The sequence below is a fragment of the Strongylocentrotus purpuratus genome, unplaced genomic scaffold, assembly GCF_000002235.5.
Source record: "Strongylocentrotus purpuratus isolate Spur 01 unplaced genomic scaffold, Spur_5.0 spur5_scaffold_17, whole genome shotgun sequence".
In the NCBI taxonomy this organism is placed as follows: Eukaryota; Metazoa; Echinodermata; class Echinoidea; order Camarodonta; family Strongylocentrotidae; genus Strongylocentrotus; species Strongylocentrotus purpuratus.
This window is the reverse complement of record NW_022145602.1, coordinates 9,995,880-10,017,204: the sequence shown is the minus strand read 5'-3', so window position 1 is coordinate 10,017,204 and position 21,325 is coordinate 9,995,880. Positions and strand designations below refer to the sequence as shown.

At 36.9% G+C, this 21,325-nt stretch overlaps 1 protein-coding gene across 1 annotated transcript; it reads left to right on the top strand.

Moving 5' to 3' along the window:
- Positions 1-2,506: 2,506 nt before the first annotated feature.
- On the top strand, positions 2,507-8,157 carry LOC575113 (ras-related and estrogen-regulated growth inhibitor). Its single transcript, XM_030988655.1, has 3 exons — positions 2,507-2,560; positions 5,413-5,492; positions 6,333-8,157. The coding sequence occupies exons 2-3, from the start codon at positions 5,415-5,417 to the stop codon at positions 6,846-6,848; spliced, it is 594 nt and encodes a 197-aa protein (XP_030844515.1). The 5' UTR covers positions 2,507-2,560; positions 5,413-5,414; the 3' UTR covers positions 6,849-8,157.
- The last annotated feature ends 13,168 nt before the right edge of the window (positions 8,158-21,325 follow it).

Genomic DNA, 21,325 nt, shown 5'->3' with positions numbered 1-21,325 from the left:
GGAAACCGTGGGTTACCAATAAAATATTGAAATTGATTAAGAAAAAAAATAAAAGTTTTAAAACATTTTGTCAAACAAGACGTACAAGTGATGAGAGAAAATTTAAAAAAATTAGAAATAAAGTTATTAATGCCCTTCGTAGAGCTCGTCAAGAATATTATAAGAACTTGTTACAATTGAATCGAAATAGTATTAAAAAGACCTGGAAAACAATTAATGAATTATTGGGCAAAAAGAAAAGTCAAATTCCAAAAACATTTCAATGTAACGGAAAATTATTTACTGAGCCTATTGAAATAACAAATCAATTCAATAATTATTTTATTAACATTGGAAAAACTGTTAGTGACGCGGTACCACAATCTATTCATTCTTCTCATTTTTATTGTCGAACAAGTGTTGTTGATTCAATCTTTTTATCACCTGTACATACGAGTGAATTAATTGATGTCAGTAAATACCTTAGAAGTAATGCAAGTTGTGGAATCGATAATGTAAGCTGTAAAGTTGTTAAGCGGGTTATCCATGCCATTGTATTGCCGTTAGTTCATGTATTTAATCTTTCCATTGTATCTGGTAAAGTACCCTTAAAACTTAAAGAATCTAAAGTAATCCCTGTTTTTAAGAAAGACGATCCCGGCAAATTTGTAAACTATAGACCCATATCCCTCTTACCATGTTTTTCTAAATTACTTGAACGACTAATCTATAATCGGTTATATAAATTTTTAAATATCAACGATATTTTAAGTGACACTCAATATGGATTTAGACCCAGCTATTCCTGTGAACATGTTCTTTTAAAAGTGCAACAAAAAATATTAGATTCATTTCAAGCTAACGAACATATAATAGGGATTTTTTTAGACTTATCTAAGGCATTCGATTCTATGGATCACTCGATACTTTTATTTAAACTACAACAATGTGGAATACGAGGGGTTGCATTAGACTGGTTTAGGGACTATCTTTTAAACAGAGTTCAACATACTTTTGTCCACGGTGTTTTGTCTTCTTCGTTAAATGTCTTTATTGGGGTACCTCAGGGATCAATACTGGGTCCCCTGCTATTTCTTTTATACATAAATGATCTTTGTAAATCATCTAACTTATTAACCTTCTATCAATTTGCTGATGACACTAGTATATTTTTTTCATCTAAAGATTTGAATAATACTGTCCGCGTTCTAAATAATGAGCTTAAGAATATATCTGACTGGTTAAGAGCAAATAAATTGTCCCTGAATGTTGACAAAACTAAATGTGTTTATTTTCGAAAAACTAAATATAATATAGGATCTAAAATTTCCAAAATTTCCGATATAGCTAGCAATAACGGTCCTTTAATTAATAACGATAATATTCCCATTTACATTAATAATAAACTTATTCAATTAAGTAATTCCGTTAACTTCTTGGGTGTCGTATTAGATAATTGCTTGGGATTTAAGGACCATATCACAAATGTTTTACATAAGATCAGCAGAAATGCTGGCTTGATAAATAAGCTAAAATATAGTTTGTTACCCGAAAATTTGATAACTTTATATCATTCCATTATTTTCCCATACTTGAAATATTGTAATATTGTATGGGCCACTAATGCAACACAAACTGAATTAGACTCACTATTTAAAGTTCAAAAGAAATGTTTAAGAATAGCTACCAATTCTCATTATCTAGCACCATCAGCACCTTTGTTTAAGAAGCTTTCGTTATTAAATATATATGATATAAATAAGCAAGAAATCGCAACGTTCATGTACAAATATAAAAACAAGTTGTTACCTGCCCCCTTTTCAGACCTCTTTCAATATAATAGTCAAATTCATAATTATAATACACGGCTTTCCAACAAATTTCATTTATGGTCTGTTAAGTCTAGTTATGAAGCTAAATCAATGAGTTATCTAGGTCCTAAACAGTGGAATATGATTCCCCAAGTAATAACGAAATCACAATTCATATCTTCCTTTAGAAAACAATATAAAATCTTACTACTAAATAATTACTAATCAGCTCAGTTGTTGATTTTTTTTTCTTCTAAATTGTATATCTGAACCCTCTTTCATTGTTATCTTGTTTTCCTTTCCTTTCTTTTCCCCCTTTATATATTGTTTTTCTTCTCTCTATTTTAATTTCTCTTGTCTTATAGATAGTTGAAGTGTTTGTACTTTGCTTATTTTACTTAATTTATTGTTGTGTGCTTATAATATGTTATATTTCTTTTTGTATTTGTTTTTCATTCTTTAATGGGCGATCCAACTTCACAGGTTTTCGCAACCTTCATGGAAAGCCCCGCATATAACCTTTGTAAACATAGTTAAAATTTACTGTTACTTTGTATATTTTGATTTTTATATTGCGAAATAAAATTGAATTGAATTGAATTGAATTGAATTGAATTGAATGAACGTGATTCATCATTGGTTCTCTATGACATGATTTCACAAATAATTAACTTCTATTTCTATATTTCTCTTTTTTTCGTCCCCATGTATAGCTTTTACCGTCCGATTTGTTACAAGACGTTTCATCTGGGAATATGACCCAACATTAGGTAAGTCATACTACAATATGTATTCATCTATCTTTATCTATTTCAATGTATATATTTATTCATTTATGAACTGTTATAAGTGTTATCATTATTATACATTACTTGTTATTATAATCATTTTCTTATTATTTGTATTATTACTGTTATTATCATTATTTATTGTTTTGTATTATTATCCTTATTATCATCTTCATTAGTATTATTAACATAAGAAGTAGTATTGGTGTTAGTAGTAGTAGTAGTAGTAGTAGTAGTAGTAGTAGTATAGTAGTACTAGTAGAAGTATACGTTTTTGTTGTCTTTGTCCATTTTCTATACGTAAGTGCTTAAAAAAAAAATCCCTTTTTTTGCGAACTATACTTATTTTCTTCTCGCTCATACTCAGACGATAAAATGTCGCGATCGACATTATGTTATGTTTGTGGATCTGATTTAGTAAGCGCCTGATTTCCGCATGCCTCATTAAATCATATGACGAAGCCCTTGGATTATTATAATCTCATAAGTTGTTCGCTCTGTCACAAACCACATGATGTATGTATGTATGTATCTCTCTGTCTCTCTCTCTCTGTCTCCCTCTGTCTAACGCTCTCATTTCTTGTGCACCTTTCTCTGTTTGCCTGTATGTCTGTCTCTTTTTCTCCCCCTCCCCCTCTCTATCTCTCTCTCTCTCTCTCTATCTCTCTCTCTCTCTCTCTCTCTCTCTCCCTCTCTCTCTCTTACCACCTATCTTTTCTTACCTGTCTCTGTATCGGATTTTATGTAGACCTAACTTTATCTAGTATCTATCTATATGTCTATATTTCCATCAATCCATCGATCTGCCTATCTGTCTATCTATCTATCTACCACATTCATCTCTATCTAGAGCTCATCCTTGTACTTCTATAATATCTGTATATTTTGCCTCTTTCTTTCTCTCCCGTATCGAGAGTCGCAGATTTGTCAGCATCCCCCCCCCCTCTCTCTCTCTCTCTCTCTTTCTCTCTCTCTCTCTTGTGATCGTTATCTGTTGGACACGCCTTTTTTTTCATGTTGAATGTTCCATCATCAAAAAAGATTAATTCAAAAGAATTCATAAAATCTTAAGATGTGAACGGAACAAATGCTATGGCATGAATTGTTTTAGTTATCCAATTCATTACACCAATATTGAGGACAGAGGCCAACAAAATAGAAGAAGCATCAACAATCAACATCATGCTACTCCCAACGCACTGCACACCACTGCAATACTAAATCCAATGCTGGCCGTACAGCACGTATTTTAACGCATAGAACTACAAAACTTGCAGTTACGGAGTGCGTGCAAAACAATGTATAGCGTGTAGTGTGCAAAGTGATGGGGCCTCTCGCATTAAGATTGAACCGTTGCATCGGGAAGAAGAAATTTTCTTGAATGAAAACCAGATTTGATGAGATTATCAGGCTATCAGCTCTCAATTGATTGGCTATGAATTGAATATTATTGATACGTGAGGCTTCCATCCGGGGCCCTAAGGTTTTTCTAAGCAAATCCAGTCTTTAATCGTTTATCTTTTGAATATTACCCGACAACCGGTAATTTTAGAGGTTACGTTTTGACTGTTCTCGTATGAAATTCACCTGGTGGGATAAGTATTTTGATTCTTACCAAAGCCTCATCTTACCAAGCTTCTAAATCAAGACAATCATGTTTCTAACTTCCTAAGCCTCTCTTCCAAATATTTGCTTTTTATAGAATCATTAGGGAGAAACAGAGCTGGTTTTAGTTTCTGATTTGACTTCTGCCTGAAAAAAGAGCAATCTTCACTCGAAAGAATAATTATTATACTAAGCCATAAAAGCAAACAGCAGGTGCAGAAGTATTTCTTAGAATCGGACATTTATATCTGATTTAATCCCCCTCCCCCTCAAAATAAAAATCAATCAATCAATCCAAACGTATAAATAGGCCCACATTTGATTCTATTTCTTCTCATAAAGTCACTAATCAATCTCAAATCTTGTTGCCCTTTCCGCTATGTCTCTTAAATTTGAACTCCTCTTGTTAAATGTTGTAGAGGGTGCATACTCAACGAGGACATGTGCCATTTACTGGTCCTTTTTTGCCATGTTTCAATTTTGTAACATTTCTTTACATGATAGAAGCACATATTTTTGTTTGTTAATAGCTAAAGGGCATGATATCATAATATACTTAAAGCTTATCAGTACTAGTTTATAGGAGGGATTAGACTGCCCTGCAAGGTCACTGGACAGGTGGCTATCTCATCAACTCAGCTCTCAGTTAACATAAGAAAAAGAGGATCATGGGGCACCAATGGTCACCGATTAGGCATTGTTTAATATAGAGAGGGCGCAAGTAGCTACAGGTAGTGCAGTGGGCCTTTAAGTTAACACCCTTTTGGCTCTTAACAGAATTGACAGAGGTTTCGTACACCAAGCGGGTATTGGTGATGAATACGATTAATCTGCTGTCCAATCAGATAGATGTATGCACAATGATTTTTCAACAATTAAGTTTTTAATTGAAAGGGAGAACATTTCGCGTCCCCCCCCCCCCCCCCCACCCCCGTCTTTCCCCTTCACCGAGCATGTTGTTGGGAATTTCATCTGCTCTCTAAAACCATGGAATTTGTAGTAGGTCCATGCTCAAACTCAATGCGCCAGTGAGGCGAAGAGAGGGTTGAGGGAAAAAGGAAACAAGGCTCTGACACGAATTACCGCCCCCCCCCCCCCCCACACACACACACACATAAGCATTTTCTTTCCCTTTTCTCCTTCTCTCCCTCCTTTCCCCATGTTTATAGGAATTTATCCTATTGCTATGTCTAACTAACGCGGGTCTTTTCCACTTTTCATCATTTCAGAAATGATCTACAGACATCGAGGGTTCTTTACAGAGGAGTTAGCGCCAGTCGATTTTGAAATTCTAGACACTGCAGGACAGGTAATTAATAACAATAATAACAACAACAACTACTCGATAATGATACCTTGTTATGCAGGCAAACCTGTCTATAGCGACCACTCAAGGGAAGCACAAAAAGTGGTCTTTGTCGACAGGTGGTCTCTTTAGACAGGTTCCTTTAGTACATGTTGCAATGAGGAACCATTTACAAGGGAAACAAAACATATGGTCTGTGTAGACAGGTGGTCACTGAAGCAGGTTTGACTGTATATCACCTCACGTGCAGATTTGATAATATTTGGTATATAATGATTATGATTACAATTTATAAATTCTTCTTCGGCGCATGCATGCACGTAAGCCTCTTTCTGCTGTACTATACTGTACAATTCCAGTAATGCGATTTAAAAAATGTATATATATATATATATACGAGGGTGCAAACTGATGCAACACTTTAAATTATTCTAATTTCAAATATATTTTCATCCCAACAAAATTCATGATTATACATGACTTATGAAACTAATGATTATTGAATGTCATGTCATTGTCATGTCATAGTCATGATATATGGTTAAGTGTCATGTTAAGTCATGCGTGTTCTGGCATGTGGAGCAGTCTTTTCTGCCCCTAAGTTCAGGCCACCCCTTGTCCCATTCCCTCCCCTGTCAATGTTTAGTGTGCCACTTAAACTAATATTCCAATCTCTCTCTCCCTCTCTCTCTCTCTCTCTCTCTCTTCTTGTTGTTGTTGTTCTTCTTCTTCTCCTTAATCTGTTTCTTCTCCTTTGTTTCTTCTTCTTCTTCTTCTTCTTCTTCTTATTCTACTTCCTCTTCTACTTCCTCTTCTTCCTCTTCTACTCCTTCACCCTCACAGGAAGACAAGACGGAAGAGAAGATGCGATGGGCCGATGCCTTCATTATCATGTACTCCATCGCTGACCGATGTAGCTTCGACGAGGTCATGCGGCTCAAATTCCTCTGCTCGAGAGCGACGTCAAAACGGTCGCACGAGCCCGCCATCCTCATCGTCGGCAACAAGCGCGATCTCGAGTACGACCGCATCGTCGAATACGACGAAGGCGAGGAGCTCGCCCGGAGTCTCGGCTGCGCCTTCCTGGAAGTCTCCGTTCGCGAGTCCTACGACGAGGTCTACGGTGCCTTCGAAAAGCTCATGAGCGAGTACCGGGTACGAAAGCGGACGGGCTCCTCGACGATGACGCAGAAGTTTTCGCTGCGGAAAAAGAACAGTGTTTCCAAGATGGACTTGGACAACTGTCCGCCGCGGCCGAGGGAACGGTCGACGAGCTTCGTGACGCCCATGGGACTGCTGAATCGAAAATTTGAACATTCGCTAATGGATAATCTTTCAGATCACGAAGGGGGAGAATGAGCGTGAAACGCGGTTATGAACGATCAAATTCGCTGCGGTTTACACGTCAGGTGCGGTATGAGAAGTGACGTACACATGTAGAGTGTATGATATGAACCGGTTGTAACCGCGTACCATGGCGTTGAACGCTAACACCAATGGTGTAAAACAAAACAGAATAGCTTATTCACTTGATTACCAACGTCGGATCACATACTGCGGTTGGGAACGGCGTAAACGCGGTTGAGAATTGTGTGACCGCGCTTTTTGCAATATGGTTTTCAATGCCTTTGGCGTTTTCTGTTTATATATATAAGTGACCTTCGTATTGAACTGCAATCACGTGATACGAGTAAAAGGGACCAATATGCTGTTGATTTTTATCTGCCTTGTATTATTCAAGACGAATATCATGAATGAGGTTTCATTTTCATTTTCATTGCAGTGTACGGAAAAGAAAAATTCAATGAACACCCGTTTAATGGTACAGGATGCAGATTCAACGATTCAAAATTGAGACAAAAAGATTGAGTAATATTTTTCTCACTCTTTTCAGCATGATCGGAAAGACTTCCGAAAATATTAAGTCAAGTGCAGTTTGAATACCCCATTCAACATCCCATAGATATCCTGTTTGGTTATAAATTAATAGGCATTACGTCATTGTGATGTTCGCACATTCCAATCGGTGATGGTCATGGTTATTCAAATGTCTTTTTAATCATGTTTTTTTTTTCTTCTTCTAATTTTTCACGACTGTTGGGCAACTTGTCAGCATTTTTCTTGTGTCCACAACCCCCTCCCCCATCCATCATTCAACATACGATATCCCCGCCTACTATTAGTAATCATAATTATAGTTATCATCTCTGGTTCGCCAGCTGTGACATTTTACGCCTCTTCTATTTTGTCATATTCATTTCACTATACCGCGAGAAAAACACGATATTTATTTCTCTCCCCTAATTGAAAATCAAAGGACATTCGTCGAGTTTTTACATGGTATTTTGTTCTTACGTTACATGAATTCAAACATGGGAAAACCCCTGATGAATCAGGGGCGATATTTTGAGGGGGCGATTTCACACAGAAACAGGGTTGTTTTGTGCTCATTTAGGGAGCCATCTGTTTATTACGTTTACTATTCCTATAGTTGTCTTTTATCTGTTATGGTCCTAAAACGTTATAATGCACAATTACTCTTATTACCCACACAATCAAGCTTTCGAAAATAAAAATTAAAAAAATCCAAAACACATTCCATTTTAACATGCAAAGGGAATCAGTAGACAACAGTATAGGCCTATACCTTGAAAAGAGCACCCCCCCCCCCCCCCCAATGCCAACCGTTTCACTAGTAATGTTCCTTACAATGACGTCATTACGTTCTCATTGTTCTGTCATCACTCTAAGAACAGATGGAGCCAATGAGTAAGTCAGGCGTTAATTTTTAAGAAACTCGTCACAAAATATATTGCAATACCGCGAAAAGATTTTTAAAAAAATTAGCATAGGGTGATTGTTCGATCATTAGTTATATAGCATGACTGTAGCGTAAGGTAGAAATGTTATAGAGTGAGAAATAACGTTGTTTGAAAGAAATTTGCAGGGTGAGACATAACATTTTTATAATTACAACCCCCCTTTTCCATATCTTTGCAACAATGTAGGCCTATTGTTCGAGGCGTATCTGACGTAGCATCAATTAGGGTAGACCCATTCATGACGAATATGAGGATGGCAGTACACAATTTTCTTGAAAGCATTACCTTTTTTTCCCGAGCAGTAAAGAATTAACAGCTGGGCAAAAAATAACTTTGTTTAATTAGTTAATATTTCACGACTTCCATATCTTCTTAAACTGGAAAGGATATAAGTGTGGGATGCAAAGTAAAATCGTTCATCTTTACCTCTACAAAAAATCAGGCGTGGCAGGTTTTTCAGATCATCATTTTCTTTTTGATTATTCCATTTGAAGCTTTTGTAAATGGATGTGACGTAATGCTCTACCAAATTATTGTGACAGTCTAATCTCCAGTGATGCTGTCGTCACACGCTTTGCTAATTTTCTAAAGATTTCATTATTGTATTATTGTTTTCAATCAAATTTTTTATTTTTGTTTTAAATTTAAATCGTGGATAACCGTTGCTTTAATTTTTGGATTTGTATTCAAATCTAATTAAGATAATCCCTCTAAATTTAAGGGGGATTATATTCATAATGAGGCTTTAACCCGGCTGCCATAATCATTATCCACGATTCAAATGCTTTCCCACTTGTCAACAATTGTAATGCCTTGGGCCTCTGACAATTTCATCCCGTGGTACCAATTATGCAAAATCAATGTTTTTAACATTGCAATGAGTTTCCTGCTGTTCCAAACAATGCTATTTTTGGATTTTTGTCAGGTATAGATGAGTAATTCGTCGTTTTCTGAGCAGCAGCAGCAGCTACCTTAATCCTTCTTTGAGCAATTAAAAACCGCAAATGTGAGGCTTAAGGGGATCACAGTTCTCCTATGTCTGTTTATATGTATTGTGTTTGTACAATTGGAGCCGTGTCAACATAACAATTAATAACATTTAAAATGTAATGTAATTTTCATTTTCATTTGGCATTTCGACATGTTTAGTTCCTATTCACTTAATTTGCCTTGTGCATGGATGAAATAATTGCACTAATGAGGGCTAATTAAAGAATAGGGTTTTACGTTTTGAAGTAACATAACGATGTCATCATTGGCAGTGCCCCTGTGGTCAAGAGCGACCGCGCTGAACCAGTAGATCACCGATTCGAATCCTACATCGTTTAGTAGTTGATGAGTTGTCTCAATGCACGATATTCTTGAACGCTATGGGTGCAGTAAATTCGATTGTATTTCTATATGGAAATGCATTTGACAAAGAGTTATTCTGAATTTTTATCATACATTTGTTGGGGTGGTTGTGCCTGTTAAAATGTAAGCAAACTTGTGGTAACTTGTAGAAAATGAACGAAACAACATACTCATAAAATCATTATTATGCACATTTTAATCATGATAACTGGACTGTGTGTATTCTATGAACTTGATTTGTCCATTACTCTAGCTCATTACTCATAATGTGTTTTTCGCCAGATATGGTTTGTATTCTGCAATATTCAGGGCAGGTTATTTCTGTATTCTGAGGAAATTGTTGACATAAATTGAGATTAACTTGACGAAAAAAGATGCAGAATCAATCTTTTCAATGGAATAGACCTGTATACTGATGTGTTTCAATGTATGCGTGTTTCTCTCCCGAACCCCTGGGGCCATGCAGTTTCACGAAATTGTCATAAGTCCAAGTTCACAGACATCCCATAGATACGCATGTTAGTACTATAACACACGTTTCAATGGGATATGTACAAGAAGTTAGACCTATGACGGTTTTAAGGAACGGCCCCCTGGTTAATTACCAACTATCCATTCACCTGCTATATGCAAAACATCATGTCTATGAAGGGAATTCACTTTGCATACATTAGTTGTTGCTATGTTCGGTAAGCCTCTGGCAATCTGTTCAACCTTTGTCCAAAAGTGTGCATGATATTGGTAATTATTTATATCGTAAAAACATCTCAACGCGGTTACTTCATGAATATGCCTAAAGATAATTTATTTCACCGTGTGTCTGTATTGAAATGTTATGTATCATTGTATGAGGTAGATATATTGAAATTTAACCGGAAGTGTGTGTTGTTCACAGTGCACTGCACACGAGTTCACACTTGACACATTCCATTCTAAAGCCTATGACTTTACGCAGTGCCTTTTATCGATTTGGTGCGCAGAGTGAACACGCCCGTCTCTTGCACCTGTTCAAAATGGTAGGAATTTTCAGAAGAACATGAGCCTAGAAAAAACATATTCTCACTCTCTTGTAAAGAGGTACGTGTTTAGATGCGTGCCTATATGGCTTATCGTGTGCACAGTCGTAGAAGGGGGGAGGGGGAGGGGGAGGGGGGAGGGGGGAGGGGGAGGGGGTGACTTTGGCAAAGATCTTATTGATCTTTTGAGGTGTAGAGCATTTCTGATTTAAAATTAAAAGCACATTAAGATGGCACACGCTAGTACTACTAGTTAACGTACAATGCAATGGAATATGGATCGCCAATTGGCGAACACTGTAGAATAAGGAGAAGTATGGAAATCTGAAGAAAAAAATAATATTTCGTTGACAATATTATCCAGGTATGACTTCTTATGGAAACGCTTGCGCATACAAAATGTCAAATGGTTAATAAAGCACTAAACCTCTTTTCAAAATGCACTCAAAATTTATAGTAATGTTAAATGGGTGTAATTATTTATGAATAACGCTCAACTGCACGAAAACTCTTCGATTTCCAACGGTCGCATTATTTATTACGAAATTGCATTTACACAACATTTTCTGCAAAATTGACGTATGTATTCTTCAAGGGTTCCGGGTTAATGCTTGCATTGATTTTGCTTGAATTGAATTGAACACGAATGCTGTGACTCTCCCTATGCGGATATGCTTACAGAGGTGCGTGGTTTTCTTTTGGAAGTCAGTATTTTCGAAGGTATATGTCCAGAAAATAAAATATGTAATGAAAAGACAATCTGACATGAAACAATTTTCGAGTACGATCGCAGAGACTTTCTAAGAAATCAACTCAATGATAAAATAAATACCCAATTGTATTGCCTATAAATAATATGTTCGGAATATGTAACGTGGTATTGTAAAAGTTTGCACATTTCAATGGGACGCACAACGCTACTAAAATTGTCTGTGGTTGCGGGTTGTTTTCGCCGATCGTGTTTTCAGGACTTCTTCACGATTTTTTTCATAATAATGATGTCAAATACCTGATCAGAATTTGATCAAAATATTTTATCATAGGTGAATACAAAGAATGAAGAAGTAGATAGTAAAACACTGCAAAGCGTTTTGAACAGAATGATAGTTGAAACCTGAAAACTCTGTATGAAAATGGTTGGTTGTCGAACGAAGAGGGCGGTATTACAAACAAAAGTGCAGAGCCCTTTAGGAGAAGAAGGAAAAAAATGCCATGAGTTACTTTACGTGAAGTGATTCTTTCCACTGAAATCGCCTTCTCTGTATTTTGTTATTCTATCATGATTGCGAATTGTTATGTATATAATGTTTTGTTTATTGAGCATTATACACAATATGCACATGCTGAAAGGAAATAAAAGAAATTATTGTATTTTCTACGCAGATACAAACTTAATTCGCCGTGTTTGACTTGACTTTATTCTATTTATTTGTCCTTATGTATGCTGAATGATACACGTAATACTTGTCAGGGGTGACGCTTTACTTACATTTTTTTTTACTAGAAAAAAATTATACGCAACTGATAATAAATTTGGCATTTTACTTTTGTACATAGGGGATTTATTTTTATTCATTTGGTTTGCCCTTTTTTCGGGAGGGGGGGTCATTTATTTATTTGTTCAAATATGTATATATATATATATAGAGAGAGAGAGAGAGAGAGAGAGAGAGAGAGAGAGAGAGAGAGAGAGAGAGAGAGAGAGAGGGAGAGAGAGAGGGGGGAGGGGAGATAGTGTGGTATTACAGATCATATGTAAAGGCAAGATAGAAATGACTTAAACCTGCAATCCCTTTCATGTTTAGTTTGCTTAATCTATAAAAACCAGTCTGTCTTTTTAAGAAAAAAGACCACACTTCATTCGTGGTGGTGGGGGGGGGGGGGGGGGGGGCTAAACTGTTGAGAGACATGGCGGCTAATGAAAATGGGGTAATGGACTATAATGGGCTTAAATACGTCCTTGTTTTCACGAAGTGACGGTAGTGAGGAAAATCTACACGTAAAGTGAATGCAATTTTTTTTTCACTACCGTCACTTCGTGAAATACATGAACAGAGATATTACAGACACAGTATGGGTAGCATCATATACCTCACGTTCTCATTATCCCTTTTCTTTCTAATGGTTACTTCACTTTGCAAAGCATTTTGTTTGGATTATAAAACAGCTTGCCTTCACGCCTTTCTCCAGTTTTTGTTTAATATTCAGATAGATCTATGAGGAAAAGGAAAAAGCCAACGGGGTGTATAGGCATAATGGGTAATCTACACTGTAGGATTAATATATTCAGACTCAGAGACATTGCATATACACATGGGCAACACACTTTTTCTTCTTTGGTTTTTGTAATGGTCAACACACTTTTAAAAAGCATTTTGTTCAGGATGGTGTTATAAAAACAGCTTGTCTTGAGCCCCTTTCCCACCCCTCCATTTTCCTTTATTTTAACGCTTTAACAAAATATTTTGGCTGTGGGGACCACGTTTCCTTTCTCTTATTGTTCGTTCTACTGGTTACTACACTTTGCCAAGCATCTTTGCTTTTGGTGGTGTTATAAAACCTCTTGTCGCTGCGGATCAACTCCAAACGACGAGGAATGCGCAGACAAGCTCACATCCAGGCATCAAACTATCTTGTTAACGGTTCCTCATCTCACGAACAGGCGTGACCGAGTACGTCTATACGGCATGTGTTCGGAGTTCCTCGTATTTCCGAAGGTTCGTCATTCCGAAACACTAAATTGCCATGGGTGGGGGAGGGGGTGTCATAATTCCGAAATTGGAATAGGGCTTATGATTCTGAAGATGAAATAGGGTTCATAATCCTGAAGGTTCGCAATTCCGAAAACGATACATGGTTCTATTTCATTCTCGGAATAACGATCCGTCTGCCGTTTGGTCCCTCGGAGAAGACCTGAATCCGTCGATCCTCTGGTATCTTATTAACAAGCATATGCTTTCTTAGCAGTCAGGTAAAATAATCACCACCACTAATGTTTTATTTTCGGAATTACGAACCTTCGGAAAACAAAATTCGGAATGACGAACCCTCGGAAAAATGAACCTTCGGAAACGCAACATGACTTGTAATCATCTATACGAGCGTGCATGATCCGTCATTTGCTCCTGCAGCAAATTAATGCCCCGGGCTTTACTTTTTCAAAGATGTAGGGTTAGGGTTAGGATAAGGGTTAGGACTAGGTTTATAACTAGGGTTAGGATCAGGGTTAGGACTAGGTTTAGGAATTAGGGTTAGGGTTAAGGGTTATATGAGACCATCCCTTACTCACACTGCTCCAAACCGACTAAACATCGACTCTAAACCGATTCGAGGTCATTCGGGTTCGGTTCGGTCTGTTTTCGGTCTGGCGTCGGTCTCATCGTTATGAATCCAGGGCCCCTTCTTTTAAAAGATGCGATTAATCGCAAGGGTTATTTGCGATTGATATCAATCTCAAATAAGTACATAAAAGATAGGAGACTGCAAACCTGCGATTGATTAAAGATAAACTTTAGTACTGGTAATGCGATTGCATTGTGAAAGAAAAGATGTGGAAAGGATCAGAAACAGTTGATCATGTAGCATGTAAGTATTGGTGTGCACTGCAAGGTTCTGGAGTCATCAAAATCATAATAAATTTGACCGAGTCTTGGTAAAGTAACAAGCACTCACATAGAAAGCTATATATGGGACAACACACATGGTGTCGGGGCTAGTACTACCTTGATTTCCTTGTCTTTCTATTCTCATTACTCAGCCAGTATACATTTTTCTTCCAAAATTGTTTGGCACATGTCATTTATTTGTAATCTTGAACATTCAGTGTAAGTTTCGTTTGATTCTGTGAGAATTATTTTTTTTTTTACCAGTACTGGAGTTTATCTTTAAAGGACTTGCGATTGATTCAGATAAATCGAAACTCTTAAAGCCCATCTGTACTAGTTTACAGGAAGGATTAGACCACCCTGCAAGGTCACTGACAAATGGTTATCTCATCAAATCAGCTCTCAATTAACATAAGAAAAAGAGGATCATGGGGGACCAATGGTGACCGATTAGGCATTGTTTGCTATATTATAGAGGGCGCAAGTAGCTATAAGTAGTGTAGTGGGTCTTTTAAGATGGTACCCAGATAAAAAAAACATCGCATAGACGCACTCTTACGGAAACATCGGATCGTCAAGGCGGAAAGCAGGATTACATCAGACCCATTTTTACTCCCAGATTCCTCAGAACGCGACATTAATACCACAGAAATCTTAGGACGAGGGATATACTCTACTCCAACCAGCTGCGTCTCCTCTTCTCAGCCAAAAAGTACATAGTGGAATGTTCCTCCTCTTGCACTTTTGCTGTTCAAGCAAACACTACTCTTAGGTTGGGGCGTACGAGGTCGAAGGGGGGGGGGGGGGCGGTGCAGCGCTGGGAGTTTGATAATTAATACCAATACTCAGGCAACCGCCATTAGTATCTCTTAAAGGAGAAGGGACTGTCTTTGTAAGTCATCTTGGGACGAGCATTGTAAGAATAACGAAGTGTCAACATTTTTGCTCGATCGCTATACCGAGCTTGAAAGTTGCTATTTTGGACAAGTCTAGAGATGTTCATCCGCACCCCCTCCTCCTCCTGTCTACAGGCTAACTTAGAATCTTTGTGAAACACCCCCCCCCCCCCCCCCCCCCCCTGGTCTTGAGGTATAATTTATACCCTTTCAGCAAACTCTATTCCAAATTGTTTTGGCAATTTTCGTGTGACAAATAATCAGAAAAATTTGACCGTCCACCCCTCGATTCCTAATATTCTAGCATCGCCCCTATCGAGTCTCGACACAACGTTCTCTTATGATGGATGCAAATGGATGCGTGCTTAATCATCAAATCCTAATATAACTTTCTATTAGATAGCTTAGAAAGATACCGAGATGTGATTGGTCCAGAGCCCGTCACGTGATATCAATTGCGAGGATCCAAGTTGTTATATTTCCTGGCCGGTCACTTTTCAGTGTTATATTTTACCAGCAGGTGAAATGAATATATTTTTAATCAATGCATGTCGCCCTATTGAGGACTGTATGTCACCAAGTGCACACATTACACCATTACAGAGGGTCATTTTTTTCAATATTTTTTTCCTCATGAATTTCAAGAAATATAAAAATATTTGTAGAAAGATATGAAGAAGAAACACTCCCATATGTAGCTGAAGATAAAGGATTGGAAGTGGAAGAGGCAGAATGAGAAGAAGAAGAAGAAGAAGAAGAAGAAGAAGAAGAAGAAGAAGAAGAAGAAGAAGAAGAAGAAGAAGAAGAAGAAGAAGAAGAAGAAGAAAATGAAGAAGAAGAAGAAGAAGAAGAAGAAGAAGATGAAGAAGAAGAAGAAAATGAAGAAGAAGAAAAAGAAGAAGAAGAAGAAGAAGAAGAAGAAGAAGGATAAGAAGAAGAAGAAGAAGAAGAAGAAGAAGAAGAAGAAGAAGAGGAGGAAGAAGAAGAAGAAGAAGAAGAAGAAGAAGAAGAAGAAGGAGAAGAAGAAGAAGAAAATGAAGAAGAAGAAGAAGAAGAAGAAGAAGAAGAAGAAGAAGAAGGATAAGAAGAAGAAGAAGAAAACAAAAGGACAAGAGAAAGAGAAAGGGTGAGATGGAAAGTAGAAAACTGATCTATATGATTAAGAGTAAATATTTGACGAGTAGGTTCACCTTCTTGCACTTTTTGTCTTAAAGCATGAAATAATACTAGATGTGGAAACCATTACGTTGAGCCATTCAGAGCAAAATAAACAGACTGACTTGAACTACCGGCAAGACGAAAAGCGGTGCACAAAATATTTAAAAAAATACGTGAGTAACTCCATGCATCCATATACTGCCAAAATGTCCGTCTGGCTTCGATTCTTTGTTTAGAACGAGATCAAGTGATTAATTTGTTATTCTAAATGTGACTTGAATATTCGTTGAAAACATGCAGCGGATCGAAATGAATGTTCACATGCCTTCACTCAATGTCCACGCATGGGTAGGTGTCCTCAATGTCTTTTGCATAGCCGGTGAAGGGATAGCAAGGGGCCTACTACCCCTTCCCTTCCTACAATTTTTTTTTTTTTTAATTTAAATTTAAATACAGTTTTTGTCTCAGCAGGCCATCCTTTATGCATGCATTTCTGTCTGTCGGCACAATAAGGGTTTTAACTGAGGGACGGGGTGGGAATACCCCCATCGATATTATTTGGGGGATAGGTTTGTGTCAGTAAATTGAAGGGGGGGGGGAAGAAAAAGATGATCTCTGTTCTATTTTCTTTCTTTATTTCATTTTTAATGTCCGTTTGTTGTTGTTTGTTGCAAATTTTCTGTTGGGAACTTTTGTAATCGGAACATTAGTTGTCATCTAGTAGAGGTGCCGTGGTCGAGTGGTTAAGTCGTCGGACTGTCGATCACAAGGTCTGCGGTTCGAGACTCGCCGCGGCACTAATGTCCTTTGGCAAGACATTGATCTACATTTGCCATACTCAACCCAGGTGATGTAAATGGGTACCTGGCAGGAATTAATTCTTTGAAATGCTAGAGCGCCGTAATGGCAGCACAGCTAAAGCTGGGGTAATAATCTTCAAGTTTGGAAGCGCTTAGTGATTGTAATAAGCGCTCAGTATAAAAAAAAAACTGAGTATGAGTATTGTTATTATCTTTGAAAATCTACGAACTTTGTCGACATCGCCACTCTCATTCAAAAATTCTAAGTAGTCCAGCGAGACAACTAGGAACATTCGCGTATGTCCACTGCTCAAAAGCCCCACCCCCCCCCCCCTACTGAAAATGATGTGTACGCCATCGTTAAATGTCAACACATAACCCTCATGTCATTTTCCTCAAAGACGTATATTTGTGTATTCAGTACATCGCTTTTTAAATGGTTTTCACAATGAGATGTGGGTCTCATAATGCACTCCGAGTGCTCAGCTATGTGCTGTATTTGGAAATGGATGCTACTCAAGAGAAATCAGCGAATGTATATAGTTACAATTTATGTTGGATTCATTGAGCTATTTTTGTGTCCCCTGATTTGGTAATCAGCTGATGTATTAAATGAACAAAATATTTTGTTCAGAAAGCTTGCTAAATATTTGAGAAACATGAATAATCGAAAAGAAGGCGCAACTATAATTATGGATAGTACGAAAACTTATGTCGAGGTATAGTTACACATGTCCTCTCTCTCTCTCTTCACCTCTCTCTTACCCTCTCCTCCCCTCTCTAGCTCTGTCTTTCTGTCTGTCTCTCTCCCTCCCTCATTTCACTCATCCCCCTTTGCTTTGTCTGTTTTTTCTGCCATCCCATTGAAAAGAGGCTTGTGCCCCTGTATACCCATATACACCACTGTATAGATTTCTTCAGTACACCATTGAAAAAGGACATAAAACACTATCTCATGACATATCTTAACAAATCACAGTCATAGGCACTAAAACTCCAACCCTCCGAAAAAAAAGACTGCAAATACAAACACACCCACACAAATAAACCATTACACCTAGATTCACACAAAAATAAACAGATTTGTTTTTATATCTCAAATTTTTATTACACTCCTTTTATTTTTCATGTTATTCATTGTATACAATAAAATAATGCAATAATTTTTTTCCTACACAAATATATAAATATACTGTAATTAATGTAAATTCTAGCTAACCCCAAAACATACCATTTGAGCTATAGTGATGGCAAAGATAATTTAGTATAATTATTATTATTCCACTTCTAATGTCCTAATGTACTCCAATTAACCACATTAGGAGGCACACGGTTAGCTGAACACACAAAATCAAACTAGTAACTTTTGATTAATATTCTCTTCTTGTTTGAACTTCAATTTTCTTTATAAAACGTTTTCTTCTCACTTTCTGCTTTATCATAAGAATCTACATTTACGATGGCACACAAAGTATTGGACGGATCACGGAGAAGAGAAATCACGATTTTCATTTTGTTAAGGCAATATCACAGCGAAATATAAGCTTAATAGGGAAACAATCAAGTAAAAAGTCATGGGAAAAAAAAGGATTTGTAGTTTGGAGCCAATACACAATTTTTATACAAGTGGGCAAATACTTGCCTCAATTTGACTATTATTTTTTACCTCTAGGCTATATATAGTAGACTTCTGATTTAGACTATGACTTTTAAGTTTTAACAAACCATCTTTGTGGATTCGATGGGGATAACCCAAGTGATTATGATATGATGCTCTTATACAAACTCAGATTCGCGGATAAATATTCACAAACAATCTTGTCCGACTACATTTCATTTACGCACTACAATTAAGCATATTTATAGATAATTGCAATTGCACTCATCCAGCTTCTGGCTATACTAGCCAAGCAGTACATCTCAAAATTGTTCTAGGAAATTTAAGATAGGGAAGCAAAATCTCCCTGCAACAATTATATTTCATCATCCAACCATGTTTAATTCATCAATTTACAATAGAGCACTAGCTCCTCCCCTGCCCGAATCATCAACCCCCCCCCCCCCCCCTCCCCAAATAAAAAACACAATTTCCTTTGCCAAAATACAGCTGAAAGTTGTATACTATGAAAACAACCTTGACTTAGCCTTGCACAGAGACTTACACAGGTCCAAATTGGGCATAATACAGTGTATCAAGAGTTTATATCAATACAAATACCATACACATGCAGGCATACCGAATTGTGAAACAAAGGAATAAACTTGGAATGGCAAAAAGGATGGACGGCAGATAATAGGACGGCTATGAATAAGATAACAATAATAAAGTAATGCCAGAAATATTCATCATCAAATAATTGAAAACTTGATTTAAAAAAAGAAAGAAATATTTTCAAGTTAGTCATAATGGAAAATGGATGGAGTGTAGTTGACACGATGGAATGTTAATTTTTCAATAGACTGTATATCGCACCAAAATAGGAAGGCTGAAAAAAATAATAAAAATTATAAAGAAATGCCAGAAATTTTAATTATCAAATATTTGAAACAAAAATAGAAAAAATAAAGATAGATTTTCAAGTCAGTTATTATGCAAAAAATGAATGGATTGTAGTTGACATTATGGAATGTTTCATTTTTTCGATAGACCATACATCGACTGTTAAGAAGCAAAAGGGCGCCCACTCATTTACTGAAAAGTTAATGGCGTTCTGGCTCTAAACAGACAAATTCCAATGCATTCAACTGAATTAATTATTTTTTCCACTGACAGTGTTAAAGCCCATCTGTACTAGTTTGGCCAGGAGGGACTAGACCACTCAGCATGGTCACTGAAAGGTGGCTATCTCATCAAATCAGCTCTCAATTGACATAAGAAAAAGAGTATCATGGGGGACCAGCAGTCACCGATTAGAAATTGTTTTCTATATAGAGGGAGCAAGTAGCTACAAGTAGTACAGTGGGGCTTTAAGACATTTCAAATAAGAAGGCCATTATCTTTGCATACAATTTCATTGATGAAATGAAATACATGTTCAAGCAAAATAAATTTTCTTTCTGCTTATAAAAATACTTGACTAGCTTTGAGGCACATATCTAATTCTTCTTTTTCACCTGCTGATAGTCAGAGGGATGTTAACTCCATAGAAGTGTATATGAGCTAACAGCTTTCTGGCTGTCAGCAGATAATCAGTACTATTCATGAGAAAATAATTTTCCTTTACCGAACAACTTGACAGAATGGTCTAAAGGCACAAATCTGAAGAGCGAAAGGTTTTTTTCTTTTGAAGATAACGAGAGCCAGATGGACGTTTAGCTTTTAACAGCTTTCTGGCTCTCAGCAGACAATCAGTATTATATCCTGCATAAAAAATGTATTGGTTTTTTGATTGGTTGAGAACTCTTCACGTGACCAGAAAAATATTTTAAAGGTTTCTCTGAAAAGGTACTATTTGGGAGTTGAAAAAGAAAAGAATTTTTTTTTAAATTTTTTTTTTTACCATTTTATTAAAAATAAATATTTTTTCATATTTTTAATTTTAATTTTAATGTTTATTTTGTATTCTTTAGAAAATAATATTTTTGATGCAGGACATATTTAAACCATGCCTTCTTTTTGAGGTACTGGTTAAAACTTTGGGCCTCGGTGACTCTAATAGTACTATTGGAGTCACCTCTTGCTCATAGTTTTAACCAGTACCTCCCAACACAGTGTACATTCAGATTATATTCATAAGAAACTTACTTTTATATTCCCTACAATACGACGGAATGGTCTGAAGGCACAAATACTAAGTGTGGAAGGGTTTTGTATAGAAGACTATAATGAATTTCGATACCCTGTAGTTATTATAGATAAAACCATCTCAACAAAACAGGCCTGGCACAAAAACCGCAAATCCAGAAAATGATGCGATATTTTAATAATGGCCAATTATATAGTGCTCATATCCATCACACAGTGACGCTTACATGTAGGTATTATTACCCTAGTTATGGCAGAGTCGCCAAACTAGCTAGCGCTCATGCATATCAGGTACCCATTTACACCTGGGTGGAGAGTGGCAAATGTTGATGTCTTGCCAATGAACGCTAGTGTAGGGCTGGGATTTGAACCCTGCACCTTCCGATCTACAGTCCGGTGACTTATCCACTAGACCACAACACCTCGGCAAAAGAAATGTCC